This window comes from Ranitomeya imitator, chromosome 2, assembly GCF_032444005.1.
Source record: "Ranitomeya imitator isolate aRanImi1 chromosome 2, aRanImi1.pri, whole genome shotgun sequence".
In the NCBI taxonomy this organism is placed as follows: Eukaryota; Metazoa; Chordata; class Amphibia; order Anura; family Dendrobatidae; genus Ranitomeya; species Ranitomeya imitator.
In genome coordinates, this window is record NC_091283.1 from 184,337,051 (window position 1) to 184,353,280 (window position 16,230).

The 16,230-nt window shown below is 45.1% G+C and overlaps 1 protein-coding gene across 1 annotated transcript in view; it reads right to left on the reverse strand.

The window, feature by feature from the left end:
- CACNA1F (calcium voltage-gated channel subunit alpha1 F) overlaps positions 1 to 16,230 on the reverse strand; it is a 191,664-nt gene that overhangs the window by 106,755 nt on the left and 68,679 nt on the right. Inside the window, exon 10 of the mRNA XM_069748245.1 lies at positions 14,345 to 14,428. Within this exon, the coding sequence (XP_069604346.1) occupies positions 14,345 to 14,428 (84 nt within the window). The remainder of the gene's footprint in view (positions 1 to 14,344; positions 14,429 to 16,230) is intronic.

Here is a 16,230-nt window from a genome sequence, read left to right on the forward strand (position 1 = left end):
TCCTGGATGACCGGCCAGCACCGAACAATGAAGTTCAGAGATAACTTTACTAGTCCACCTATCAGGGACGAACAGTTTCTCGGCCGGACAACGATCAGGTTTATTAGCCTGAAATTTCTGCAACACTCTCCGCAAATCAGGGGAGATGGCAGACACAATGACTCCTTCCTTGAGGATACTCGCCGGCTCAGATAACCCCGGAGAGTCGGGCACAAAACTCCTAGACAGAGCATCCGCCTTCACATTTTTAGAGCCCGGAAGGTATGAAATCACAAAATCAAAACGAGCAAAAAATAACGACCAACGGGCCTGTCTAGGATTCAAGCGCTTGGCAGACTCAAGATAAGTAAGGTTCTTATGATCAGTCAAAACCACCACGCGATGCTTAGCACCCTCAAGCCAATGACGCCACTCCTCGAATGCCCACTTCATGGCCAGCAACTCTCGGTTGCCCACATCATAATTACGCTCAGCAGCAGAAAATTTCCTGGAAAAGAAAGCACATGGTTTGAACACTGAGCAACCAGAACCTCTCTGTGACAAAACCGCCCCTGCACCAATCTCAGAAGCATCAACCTCGACCTGGAACGGAAGAGAAACATCAGGTTGACACAACACAGGGGCACAGCAAAAACGACGCTTCAACTCCTGAAAAGCTTCCACGGCAGCAGAAGACCAATTAACCAAATCAGCACCCTTCTTGGTCAAATCGGTCAATGGTCTGGCAATGCTAGAAAAATTACAGATGAAGCGACGATAAAAATTAGCAAAGCCCAGGAATTTCTGCAAACTTTTTGTTTAAATCAAGTTTATTGAGTGAAGCAAGAAGAATAAAAGTAAACGATGCATTCTAGTATATCAGTAAAATACCAGGTAAAATTACACGTTAGACAAGAAATGCATTACAGCAACATCATATATCTTGCACTTAACATTCTAAAAAGTAAAACTACTGATTGATATTATAATATGTTGACAATGAAGAACAATTGAAGTGAATAATAACCTATATTATTTTCATTATGACTATTCAGTAATCACAATGCGTATTCAAACTAAAGAAGGGGTGGAAAACAAACAAAGAGATTAGAGTAGAGAAGAGATAGAGGGGTAGAAGAAGAGGAGAGAATTGGGTAGGGTAACGGGGCAGGGTGGGGAAAGGCGCGGCCATCATCCCGTCCCAGTTGTCAGGACGTAAACTGATGAATGATCTAATGATAAGCGAGAGCGAGTCATGTATTACATCGGGCTTCAGAAATCCAGAGATCCAGGTCAGGGGTTTCCCTGAAAGCTATCCAGGGGGCCCATGTGATATATGTTTTATTTACATTACCTAGAGATTGATTTATTAACTGCTCCATCCTATAGATGTCATTGAGTTCCGCCACAAACTCCGCACGTGAGGGAAATTTTTCCTGTTTCCAAAAGCGTGGAATCAAGTTCCTAACCGCGGTGAGGAAGTGTCTGAGGATGCTCTTTTTATATCGGGAAATCGACAAATCACATAGGGATAGTAATGCTATGCATGGAGAAGGTTGAATCTGAATGATAGACATCTTGTTATAAAGCTCAAAGACAGCCAACCATAAGGCTTTTATGGGAGGGCAATCCCACCAAATGTGCATATAAGAGCCAGTCTCCTTTAAGCATCTCCAACAAGTGTCAGGAGTAGTGGGGAACACTCTGCAAACTTTTTAGAGATGTCGGCTGAGTCCAATCCTGGATGGCCTGAACCTTAACCGGATCCATCTCGATAGTAGAAGGGGAAAAGATGAACCCCAAAAATGAAACTTTCTGCACACCGAAGAGACACTTTGATCCCTTCACAAACAAGGAATTAGCACGCAGTACCTGGAAAACCATTCTGACTTGCTTTACATGAGACTCCCAATCATCAGAGAAGATCAAAATGTCATCCAAGTAAACAATCAAGAATTTATCCAGATACTCACGAAAAATGTCATGCATAAAAGACTGAAAAACAGATGGAGCATTGGCAAGTCCGAACGGCATCACCAGATACTCAAAATGACCCTCGGGCGTATTAAATGCCGTTTTCCATTCATCTCCCTGCCTGATTCTCACCAGATTATACGCACCACGAAGATCAATCTTAGTAAACCAACTAGCCCCCTTAATCCGAGCAAACAAGTCAGAAATCAATGGCAAGGGATACTGAAACTTAACAGTGATCTTATTAAGAAGGCGGTAATCAATACACGGTCTTAGCGAACCATCCTTCTTGGCTACAAAAAAGAACCCTGCTCCCAATGGTGACGACGATGGGCGAATATGTCCCTTCTCCAGGGACTCCTTCACATAACTGCGCATAGCGGTGTGTTCAGGTACGGACAAATTAAATAAACGACCCTTAGGGAATTTACTACCAGGAATCAAATCGATAGCACAATCACAATTCCTATGCGGAGGAAGGGCATCAGACTTGGACTCTTCAAATACATCCTGAAAGTCCGACAAGAACTCTGGGATGTCAGAAGGAATAGATGACGAAATAGACAAAAATGGAACATCACCATGTACTCCCTGACAACCCCAGCTGGTTACCGACATAGAGTTCCAATCCAATACTGGATTATGGGTTTGTAGCCATGGCAACCCCAACACGACCACATCATGCAAATTATGCAGTACCAAAAAGCGAATAACTTCCTGATGTGCAGGAGCCATGCACATGGTCAGCTGGGCCCAGTACTGAGGCTTATTCTTGGCCAGAGGTGTAGCATCAATTCCTCTCAACGGAATAGGACACCGCAAAGGCTCCAAGAAAAATCCACAACGTTTAGCATAATCCAAATCCATCAGATTCAGGGCAGCGCCTGAATCCACAAACGCCATGACAGAATATGATGACAAAGAGCACATTAAGGTAATGGACAAAAGGAATTTGGACTGTACAGTACCAATAACGGCTGAGCTATCGAACCGCCTAGTGCGTTTAGGACAATTAGAAATAGCATGAGTAGAATCACCACAATAGAAACACAGTCTGTTCAGACGTCTGTGTTCGTGCCGTTCTACTTTAGTCATAGTCCTGTTGCACTGCATAGGCTCAGGCTTACTCTCAGACAGTACCGCCAGATGGTGCACAGATTTACGCTCGCGCAAGCGACGACCGATCTGAATGGCCAAGGACATAGACTCATTCAAACCAGCAGGCATAGGAAATCCCACCATTACATCCTTAAGAGCTTCAGAGAGACCCTTTCTGAACAAAGCCGCTAGTGCAGATTCATTCCACAGAGTGAGTACTGACCATTTTCTAAATTTCTGACAATATACTTCTACATCATCCTGACCCTGGCATAAAGCCAGCAGATTTTTCTCAGCTTGATCCACTGAATTAGGCTCATCGTAAAGCAATCCCAGCGCCTGGAAAAATGCATCAATATTACTCAATGCAGAATCTCCTGGTGCAAGAGAAAACGCCCAGTCCTGTGGGTCGCCGCGCAAAAAAGAAATAATAATCAAAACCTGTTGAATAGGATTACCAGAAGAATGAGGTTTCAAGGCCAAAAATAGCTTACAATTATTTCTGAAGCTCAGGAACTTAGTTCTGTCACCAAAAAACAAATCAGGAATCGGAATTCTTGGTTCTAGCATCGATTTCTGATCAATAGTATCTTGAATCTTTTGTACATTTACAACGAGATTATCCATTGAGGAGCACAGAGCCTGAATATCCATGTCCACAGCTGTGTCCTGAAGCACTCTAATGTCTAGGGGAAAAAAAAGACTGAAGACAGAGCTAAGAAAAAAAAATGATGTCAGGATTTCTTTTTTCCCTCTATTGGAAATCATTGAATTGGCTCCTTGTACTGTTATGGCTGGCAATCAGGCAACACAGCGTGCAGTAATCAGCGCACATACAGAGATCTGGCAAAAACCCAAAACAATAGGACGAGCTCTGAGACGTGGAATCTCTGTAGACTGCAGTACCTGAACTGTCCTCACACAACTGGAAGCAGCAGTGGATTGCGCCTATCACTACCTATGCAACTCGGCACTGCCTGAGGAGCTGACTAGCCTGAAGATAGAAATACAAGCCTGACTTACCTCAGAGAAATACCCCAAAGGAATAGGCAGCCCCCACATATAATGACTGTTAGCAAGATGAAAAAGACAAACGTAGGAATGAAATAGATTCAGCAAAGTGAGGCCCGATATTCTAGACAGAGCGAGGATAGCAAAGAGAACTATGCAGTCTACCAAAAACCCTAAAACGAAAACCACGCAAAGGGGCAAAAAGACCCACCGTGCCGAACTAACAGCACGGCGGTGCACCCCTTTGCTTCTCAGAGCTTCCAGCAAAAGATAATAACAAGCTGGACAGAAAAAACAGAAAACAAACTAGAAGCACTTATCTAGCAGAGCAGCAGGCCCAAGGAAAGATGCAGTAGCTCAGATCCAACACTGGAACATTGACAAGGAGCAAGGAAGACAGACTCAGGTGGAGCTAAATAGCAAGGCAGCCAACGAGCTCACCAAAACACCTGAGGGAGGACGCCCAGAGACTGCAATACCACTTGTGACCACAGAATTCACAACAGTACCCCCCCCTTGAGGAGGGGTCACCGAACCCTCACCAGAACCCCCAGGCCGACCAGGATGAGCCACATGAAAGGCACGAACAAGATCTGGGGCATGGACATCAGAGGCAAAAACCCAGGAATTATCTTCCTGAGCATAGCCCTTCCATTTGACCAGATACTGGAGTTTCCGTCTAGAGACACGAGAATCCAAAATCTTCTCCACAATATACTCCAATTCCCCCTCCACCAAAACAGGGGCAGGAGGCTCCACAGATGGAACCATAGGTGCCACGTATCTCCTCAACAACGACCTATGGAATACATTATGTATGGAAAAGGAGTCTGGGAGGGTCAGACGAAAAGACACCGGATTGAGAATCTCAGAAATCCTATACGGACCAATAAAACGAGGTTTAAATTTAGGAGAGGAAACCTTCATAGGTATATGACGAGAAGATAACCAAACCAGATCCCCAACACGAAGTCGGGGTCCCACACGGCGTCTGCGATTAGCGAAAAGCTGAGCCTTCTCCTGGGACAAGGTCAAATTGTCCACTACCTGAGTCCAGATCTGCTGCAACCTGTCCACCACATAATCCACACCAGGACAGTCCGAAGACTCAACCTGTCCTGAAGAGAAACGAGGATGGAACCCAGAATTGCAGAAAAATGGAGAGACCAAGGTAGCCGAGCTGGCCCGATTATTAAGGGCGAACTCAGCCAACGGCAAAAATGACACCCAATCATCCTGGTCAGCGGAAACAAAACATCTCAGATATGTTTCCAAGGTCTGATTGGTTCGTTCGGTCTGGCCATTAGTCTGAGGATGGAAGGCCGAGGAAAAAGATAGGTCAATGCCCATCCTACCACAAAAGGCTCGCCAGAACCTTGAGACAAACTGGGAACCTCTGTCAGAAACAATATTCTCAGGAATGCCATGTAAACGAACCACATGCTGGAAGAACAAAGGCACCAAATCAGAGGAGGAAGGCAATTTAACCAAGGGCACCAGATGGACCATCTTAGAAAAGCGATCACAGACCACCCAAATGACAGACATCTTTTGAGAAACGGGAAGGTCAGAAATGAAATCCATCGAAATATGTGTCCAAGGCCTCTTCGGGACCGGCAAGGGCAAAAGCAACCCACTGGCACGTGAACAGCAGGGCTTAGCCCTAGCACAAATTCCACAGGACTGCACAAAAGCACGCACATCCCGCGACAGAGACGGCCACCAAAAGGATCTAGCAACCAACTCCCTGGTACCAAAGATTCCTGGATGACCGGCCAGCACCGAACAATGAAGTTCAGAGATAACTTTACTAGTCCACCTATCAGGGACGAACAGTTTCTCGGCCGGACAACGATCAGGTTTATTAGCCTGAAATTTCTGCAACACTCTCCGCAAATCAGGGGAGATGGCAGACACAATGACTCCTTCCTTGAGGATACTCGCCGGCTCAGATAACCCCGGAGAGTCGGGCACAAAACTCCTAGACAGAGCATCCGCCTTCACATTTTTAGAGCCCGGAAGGTATGAAATCACAAAATCAAAACGAGCAAAAAATAACGACCAACGGGCCTGTCTAGGATTCAAGCGCTTGGCAGACTCAAGATAAGTAAGGTTCTTATGATCAGTCAAAACCACCACGCGATGCTTAGCACCCTCAAGCCAATGACGCCACTCCTCGAATGCCCACTTCATGGCCAGCAACTCTCGGTTGCCCACATCATAATTACGCTCAGCAGCAGAAAATTTCCTGGAAAAGAAAGCACATGGTTTGAACACTGAGCAACCAGAACCTCTCTGTGACAAAACCGCCCCTGCACCAATCTCAGAAGCATCAACCTCGACCTGGAACGGAAGAGAAACATCAGGTTGACACAACACAGGGGCACAGCAAAAACGACGCTTCAACTCCTGAAAAGCTTCCACGGCAGCAGAAGACCAATTAACCAAATCAGCACCCTTCTTGGTCAAATCGGTCAATGGTCTGGCAATGCTAGAAAAATTACAGATGAAGCGACGATAAAAATTAGCAAAGCCCAGGAATTTCTGCAAACTTTTTGTTTAAATCAAGTTTATTGAGTGAAGCAAGAAGAATAAAAGTAAACGATGCATTCTAGTATATCAGTAAAATACCAGGTAAAATTACACGTTAGACAAGAAATGCATTACAGCAACATCATATATCTTGCACTTAACATTCTAAAAAGTAAAACTACTGATTGATATTATAATATGTTGACAATGAAGAACAATTGAAGTGAATAATAACCTATATTATTTTCATTATGACTATTCAGTAATCACAATGCGTATTCAAACTAAAGAAGGGGTGGAAAACAAACAAAGAGATTAGAGTAGAGAAGAGATAGAGGGGTAGAAGAAGAGGAGAGAATTGGGTAGGGTAACGGGGCAGGGTGGGGAAAGGCGCGGCCATCATCCCGTCCCAGTTGTCAGGACGTAAACTGATGAATGATCTAATGATAAGCGAGAGCGAGTCATGTATTACATCGGGCTTCAGAAATCCAGAGATCCAGGTCAGGGGTTTCCCTGAAAGCTATCCAGGGGGCCCATGTGATATATGTTTTATTTACATTACCTAGAGATTGATTTATTAACTGCTCCATCCTATAGATGTCATTGAGTTCCGCCACAAACTCCGCACGTGAGGGAAATTTTTCCTGTTTCCAAAAGCGTGGAATCAAGTTCCTAACCGCGGTGAGGAAGTGTCTGAGGATGCTCTTTTTATATCGGGAAATCGACAAATCACATAGGGATAGTAATGCTATGCATGGAGAAGGTTGAATCTGAATGATAGACATCTTGTTATAAAGCTCAAAGACAGCCAACCATAAGGCTTTTATGGGAGGGCAATCCCACCAAATGTGCATATAAGAGCCAGTCTCCTTTAAGCATCTCCAACAAGTGTCAGGAGTAGTGGGGAACACTCTGCAAACTTTTTAGAGATGTCGGCTGAGTCCAATCCTGGATGGCCTGAACCTTAACCGGATCCATCTCGATAGTAGAAGGGGAAAAGATGAACCCCAAAAATGAAACTTTCTGCACACCGAAGAGACACTTTGATCCCTTCACAAACAAGGAATTAGCACGCAGTACCTGGAAAACCATTCTGACTTGCTTTACATGAGACTCCCAATCATCAGAGAAGATCAAAATGTCATCCAAGTAAACAATCAAGAATTTATCCAGATACTCACGAAAAATGTCATGCATAAAAGACTGAAAAACAGATGGAGCATTGGCAAGTCCGAACGGCATCACCAGATACTCAAAATGACCCTCGGGCGTATTAAATGCCGTTTTCCATTCATCTCCCTGCCTGATTCTCACCAGATTATACGCACCACGAAGATCAATCTTAGTAAACCAACTAGCCCCCTTAATCCGAGCAAACAAGTCAGAAATCAATGGCAAGGGATACTGAAACTTAACAGTGATCTTATTAAGAAGGCGGTAATCAATACACGGTCTTAGCGAACCATCCTTCTTGGCTACAAAAAAGAACCCTGCTCCCAATGGTGACGACGATGGGCGAATATGTCCCTTCTCCAGGGACTCCTTCACATAACTGCGCATAGCGGTGTGTTCAGGTACGGACAAATTAAATAAACGACCCTTAGGGAATTTACTACCAGGAATCAAATCGATAGCACAATCACAATTCCTATGCGGAGGAAGGGCATCAGACTTGGACTCTTCAAATACATCCTGAAAGTCCGACAAGAACTCTGGGATGTCAGAAGGAATAGATGACGAAATAGACAAAAATGGAACATCACCATGTACTCCCTGACAACCCCAGCTGGTTACCGACATAGAGTTCCAATCCAATACTGGATTATGGGTTTGTAGCCATGGCAACCCCAACACGACCACATCATGCAAATTATGCAGTACCAAAAAGCGAATAACTTCCTGATGTGCAGGAGCCATGCACATGGTCAGCTGGGCCCAGTACTGAGGCTTATTCTTGGCCAGAGGTGTAGCATCAATTCCTCTCAACGGAATAGGACACCGCAAAGGCTCCAAGAAAAATCCACAACGTTTAGCATAATCCAAATCCATCAGATTCAGGGCAGCGCCTGAATCCACAAACGCCATGACAGAATATGATGACAAAGAGCACATTAAGGTAATGGACAAAAGGAATTTGGACTGTACAGTACCAATAACGGCTGAGCTATCGAACCGCCTAGTGCGTTTAGGACAATTAGAAATAGCATGAGTAGAATCACCACAATAGAAACACAGTCTGTTCAGACGTCTGTGTTCGTGCCGTTCTACTTTAGTCATAGTCCTGTTGCACTGCATAGGCTCAGGCTTACTCTCAGACAGTACCGCCAGATGGTGCACAGATTTACGCTCGCGCAAGCGACGACCGATCTGAATGGCCAAGGACATAGACTCATTCAAACCAGCAGGCATAGGAAATCCCACCATTACATCCTTAAGAGCTTCAGAGAGACCCTTTCTGAACAAAGCCGCTAGTGCAGATTCATTCCACAGAGTGAGTACTGACCATTTTCTAAATTTCTGACAATATACTTCTACATCATCCTGACCCTGGCATAAAGCCAGCAGATTTTTCTCAGCTTGATCCACTGAATTAGGCTCATCGTAAAGCAATCCCAGCGCCTGGAAAAATGCATCAATATTACTCAATGCAGAATCTCCTGGTGCAAGAGAAAACGCCCAGTCCTGTGGGTCGCCGCGCAAAAAAGAAATAATAATCAAAACCTGTTGAATAGGATTACCAGAAGAATGAGGTTTCAAGGCCAAAAATAGCTTACAATTATTTCTGAAGCTCAGGAACTTAGTTCTGTCACCAAAAAACAAATCAGGAATCGGAATTCTTGGTTCTAGCATCGATTTCTGATCAATAGTATCTTGAATCTTTTGTACATTTACAACGAGATTATCCATTGAGGAGCACAGAGCCTGAATATCCATGTCCACAGCTGTGTCCTGAAGCACTCTAATGTCTAGGGGAAAAAAAAGACTGAAGACAGAGCTAAGAAAAAAAAATGATGTCAGGATTTCTTTTTTCCCTCTATTGGAAATCATTGAATTGGCTCCTTGTACTGTTATGGCTGGCAATCAGGCAACACAGCGTGCAGTAATCAGCGCACATACAGAGATCTGGCAAAAACCCAAAACAATAGGACGAGCTCTGAGACGTGGAATCTCTGTAGACTGCAGTACCTGAACTGTCCTCACACAACTGGAAGCAGCAGTGGATTGCGCCTATCACTACCTATGCAACTCGGCACTGCCTGAGGAGCTGACTAGCCTGAAGATAGAAATACAAGCCTGACTTACCTCAGAGAAATACCCCAAAGGAATAGGCAGCCCCCACATATAATGACTGTTAGCAAGATGAAAAAGACAAACGTAGGAATGAAATAGATTCAGCAAAGTGAGGCCCGATATTCTAGACAGAGCGAGGATAGCAAAGAGAACTATGCAGTCTACCAAAAACCCTAAAACGAAAACCACGCAAAGGGGCAAAAAGACCCACCGTGCCGAACTAACAGCACGGCGGTGCACCCCTTTGCTTCTCAGAGCTTCCAGCAAAAGATAATAACAAGCTGGACAGAAAAAACAGAAAACAAACTAGAAGCACTTATCTAGCAGAGCAGCAGGCCCAAGGAAAGATGCAGTAGCTCAGATCCAACACTGGAACATTGACAAGGAGCAAGGAAGACAGACTCAGGTGGAGCTAAATAGCAAGGCAGCCAACGAGCTCACCAAAACACCTGAGGGAGGACGCCCAGAGACTGCAATACCACTTGTGACCACAGAATTCACAACAGGTAAGGCCACAACCTCCACAACACTAAACCTCGAAGACCTGAACATATGTAAATAGTTAACTGTTACCTGCTGCTACTTCCAACCCGTCCAGGGTTAACTCCCTTTGTTGACCCGGGATCTCTATTGTTTGTTTTTCTACTGTTCATCATTGTTTTAAAGACTGCCGAATCATGGACGGTGAATGATTCACAAACTGGCTTAGTAAATAGTTGCACCTTCTTAAAGGTGCCCCCTACTGGTTTTATAAGTCGAGGAAGACTTTGCGAAGACTTTGCGAAGACTTGCTGCAGAAAGACTTGATTGCTGTGAACTTGCTGAAAGAGAGTCTGTACCAGAGACTTGGGTCCCTCTTAAAGGGAATGTTTGATGATTGTTTTACTAAAAAGTTAATAATGCTGAAGAATTTAGATAGTTTAGTAATGTTAATAAAGATTGAGGACAGGAAAGCTTGAAGTGAGCCCGTAGGGGTTAGAGAGAGAGTCCTCCTGAGAAACGTAGAAAGATGTTCGGCACAATGGCAGTAGGCTCAGCCAAGGAGCTAGGCGGTCCTGCATTGGTGAAGTGAGAACGGAAAAGAAAGTTGAGTTGTTGTAGTACTTGATAGTAGGCCTGTAGTGGGTTCAGCTTATACGCCCTTAAAGGAAGAGTTAGTTTAATGTTCGAAAATTTTGCACTTAGTAGAATACCCGGCTGGGTACAGAGAGTTATTTATAGTCATAATGTTATTTAAAAAAATATTTAACTGTTATTTTTGTTTGTAACGTTCAAGTGTCCTTACCTCCCATAAAGGGAAGCACCTTTTCTATTTATTTGTTCTTAGCATCCAAAAATTTTGTATGTCTTTCACTGCATTATATTGTTGTTCTTCTTCCCAGTCCAGGAGTACTGGATTTAACCGGGGGGGAGTGCAGCGCCCCAGAGACCTGGTCGTTGCAGTATGGCCCCAAGGCGAGTAGCGGTAGGTCCGATGGCACTAAAGAGTTCTCCTGACCAGGTATCACCAGAACACATTACACTTCACACTCCGGCCACTAGGGGGACCAAAAGGCTTTATTTATTGGGCCACTCCTCACACTGGTAAAACTAGGGGCTGGGGAGGAAGTTAGTCAGAAGCTGACTGGGTTGGAACCAGGCAACATCCCGTGGCAGGGGGTGTTGCGGGGAGAAGACACAGGGGGGTCCCTGTCGGGCGTGGGAACCTGGCAGGTGCCTAGCGACAGAACAGAACGTAACGGAACCGCGCCTGCACACCTTGCGGCGGTATCCTAAGGAAGAGACAAGAGGGGAAGAATATTGTGGAACAGTGTAAACGAGATCAGCACAAAGGAGAGCCAGTAAGAGTCATGCCGAGAGAGGAAGGCAACATCTTACTGAGGCGTGTAGTCGGTGGCTGGATCACCGTAGGAGTAACTGACTTCAGGCCTTACTTCAAATTCCGCTGGACAGTTGATTATAGGTTGGCTGTCTACCTTTTACACCTACGAAGACATAGGGGGCAACATTGGGAGAGGGGCATCTCTAGGGTCCCGGAAGACCTCCAAGCCTTCCCGTCAAACGGGTGGCGTCCTAGCCATACATTATCTGGGGGACGTTAGAAACTAGCAACATCTGAAACCAAAGAATGAGAGAGAGAGAGAGCTGTAGAGAACGAACGAAAGAGAACAGCAGTTGTGAGGACTATTCCGAATGCTCAGCAGGGTAGGACTACAACACACAGGCGCTATTGGTAGGCAATGATTTCCATCTGCGAGGGAAACTCTGGATGTGCCCATCGGACTGGCCGGTCTCTGATAGCCCGGTTGAACGTGCTCTGGACTGAGTGTACTGAAGCCTTCAGTAAAAGGTAAAGAGACTGCAACCCTGTGTCCTCGTTATTGCCTGCACCTCACACCATCACCATCCACCTTACTGGGAAGCCCTGGGGACATACTTCACCTGTGGGAAGGTATACCATCCAGCTGCCATTTCATCACCCCAGCGGACCCCACAGCAGCGTCGGTCGCCCTGACCGAACACCACAGGTGGCGTCACGAACTACTGACAGACTGTACTACCATCTTCATTGGACGCCCCATAGCAGGGTCACGACCGGGCCCAGCCACCGTGACAACCGCAGAACAGAAGGAGAAGGGACCGGTACCGAGTGACCTGTGGCCCTGTGTCTGGGGGCGCTCCAGACGCGTCCTCTCCTCGCCAGTCGTTACACTGGCTGCCCATTCATTATAGAATCCAATTCAAAGTACTTGTTCTCGCCCACAAAGCTCTCCACAGTGCGGCACCCCCTTACATCTCCTCACTCATTTCTGTCTATCTGCCTAACCGACCTCTGTGCTCTGCAAATGACTTTCGACTAACCTCTGCACTAATCCGTACCTCCCACTCCCGACTACAAGACTTCTCCCGTGCTGCGCCAATCCTCTGGAATGCTCTACCCCAAGATATTAGGACCATTCCCAATTTGCATAGTTTGAGGCGCTCCCTCAAAACACATTTGTTCAGAGCGCCCTATCACGTTCCCTAATCAGTCATTTTATAATTGTGTGTAGCCCATTCACTACTTCCATCTACCCCCAACCCCCTGAAGATGGCTGGACCATCATTGTAAATACTGTACATCATTGTAAATACACACCTGTACTTTGTATCTCCCCCACCTCATTGTAGATTGTAAGCTCTCACGAGCAGGGTCGGCTTATTGTGCTTTAATTATTGTATTGTTAATGTTGTTACTTATGACTGTTGTGTTTGAAACTGTTAAGCTGTAAAGCGCTGCGGAATATGTTGGTGCTATATAAATAAAGATTATTATTATTATTTTCTAATGCTGCACTAGTTATCTGGAATGCACTCCCCAGATAATCTGGTTGTTTCTCAGTGTCCACAGTTTTCAGCGTGCCCTAAAAATGCATCTTCTCAGACATGCCAATTATTTAGCTAATCTAACTTTCTACAGTACCCTCTTCCTACATTTTCATCAGAATCTGGTCCTTTCAACCACCTGTTTTGAACACACACCTCATGCACTCGGTAGCACTTTGCATCTCGACGTACACAGATACTGGCTGGTGATCAGTATATGCAGCTTTACATGAATACCCTTATTTATCATAAAGATGGCTGGATCACACAATTTACAATACAAGCACTTTAACCTCTTGAGTTCCCCCTATTTTCACATAGATTGTAAGCTCTTGTGAGCAGGACTCTCACTCCTCTTTGCATTGGTCTGACTCCAATGTCTGATCTTACCTGTACTTGTACCGCCTGAATTGTAAAGTGTTTTGGAATATGTTACCGCTTTAGAATTCAATTTATCACCATTGTTTTACCTAGAAAACTAGATTCTCTTTTTTCCCGAAATCATGGAAATAATCTCTGACAAAGAAGGGAGTACGAACATATATGTTCATGAGTACATAGAACACATCACAGTGACGTTCAATGGAAATGCGAGCAGGACTGTCACATACATATGGATAGGGTTGTACGTGGCATAATGGGCGAATATTGACTAAGCTTTATCATTACCTCTAGAGCTGAAATCTCATAAAAGGGTCCCTAATCAATAATGTCTTAGCTTTACCATAAGCTGGTGAACGCAGCCAGAAGGGACCATATTGAAATTACATGCCCGGTCTCCACAAGCAGCTAGGAAAAGAATAATAGGAGAATCGGGAACCTGCCCTCGAGGATGGGGCGCTTTATATACCTGTATACTATCCCATCTCTACTGGATAGAATGTTCCTTAGCTTATAGGACTATCCACAACATGGCTAAAGTAAAATAATACGAGATATAATCTATTCACCACCACTGTCACATCACAGCACACATTGGTGATAGAGGGAGCAGGACACTGGAAAGTTACAGCGGCGTCCATTGGGTTACAGCATGAGGGGACTATGCACAAGAGAAGCCACAAATCACGGGGTACACAAGACAGAGAGTTACTGTGGTTTTCTGAGGCATGGTTATGGTGCATTAACCGTTGAAGTTTCCCTTTCCTCTTGCACGTCAAGTCTGCCAGAGAGACGCCTGTATGTGAGAGACAGACGGACATTGCACACAACAGACATATAGACGTTTCCCACAAGAGATACACGATGATGTAGAACGTACATGACATTTTTTGTGACCGACACGTGACATTTTTTGTGACCGACAGGAAGCAAACAGACAAAGACTGATAACAGAAAGACTGACGGCTCCTAGAACACGGATATTGCGGCTCTCAAGGAAGCTTTGAAAAAAGAAGGGTTAACGTAGATGGAGGAGACTTTGGCCAAATATTCAAAGTCATGTGGCAATGCTCGTTAAAGGGTCGGACAGTTTGGAACCATAGGTGGCACTAGGAAGCCACCTTTCATTCTCTTAGATGAGAGTTAATTTGCATAACTATTTCCCAAGATACATTGCCTGGTCTATAAGTCTCTATCTGTTGGTTTCCACAAGGAGAAACACTAGCCCCAAATATAGAGGTCCAAATTTAGCAGATTATGGTTCTATACACCTAAGGCTAGGGCTGGATGGGGAATAGTGACTGCATGAAATTGTGAATGAATACTGTGCAGAAATCCAGCAAGGATGAATTGCTGATGACTGTTGAATCTCAGCATCTTCATCATTCGCTGTCATTAGTCACGATGTGATATTGTGCCAGACCGCATTTTTGTGCAAGTCTGAAAAAGATGAACACTGCCGGGACGGAGTCCAGACAGCATCCCAAGTGACTGTCAGCCTCATAGCAGCGAATGTCTCATCGGGGCTTTGTTGGGGTTTCCAGCGGAATCCTGTTTTTCTGAGATTCCGATAGAAACCCTGACGCAGATATGTGTGTGAATCTGGTCTTAGATTGACATCTTTTGCACAAGTGGGTGTGATTGCGGTAATCTTGGGGTTCTTGATTCTTAATGGTGACTACCCTAGTGTTCTAAGGTAGCGGCAGGGGTATATTCACATCTCATACATTTATGCCAAATCCTAAGAATATGCAGCTATCTCTACTGATTGCATCAGGTCTGTACATATGGACACAGCAACCCTAAAGGACTATTCCAGTGACGGTTATAGTTAATATCCTGCTTAAAGGGGTTGTCCTGTGATGAGAAGTTATCTCCTATCCACCGGATAAATAATATTTTATAGATCGATGGGGGTATGACCATTGGGACCTTCCAGTAATAGGCAGAACGGGCACTTTCATCCCTAATAGTATGGAATGCCAGTGCACATGCTCGGCTGCCGCTCCATTCATTACCTATGGGGCTGACAAGTGCTGCGCTCGTCTTTCTCTGGGAGACCGAGAATGAGGAAAGCACAGATCATGCAAGCGTACTGCAAGCTCCATGCTAGCAGGGCTAAAAATGCCCCATTCTGCCCATCATTGGGCATCCCAGAGGTTGAACCTTCCCCTTCTCTTCACTGGACAAGACATTAAGGGAAAACAATATTTTATTGCTATTTACAGTATATTAAAAGGGTTATCTTTGGGTGGCCTACCCTTCCAGTTGGCATTAGTATAAGATAGGTGAGGGTCTGGTTCCTGACAAAGAGGGTTCCCGAGCTGATCGGTGGGTTTATGTGCCAAAGTGGAGAGCTGCTAGAAATTAGTGGCTCCCACTAGAGTTGAGCACAAAGATTAGCAGGGCCCAAATCCAGAGTCCACGTCGGTACTCCATGGCAGCCGGACCAAAGGAGTGTGAACTTCCTCAGCTGGCATTTGACTGCCGTCATCTTGGGTGCATCTTGTGATTACTTGGCCCCTATAACATTATGACATCAAGGGGTGGTTTACATCACAAGGGGAGATTAGGATGCCAGCATTGACGAGTTGGCTG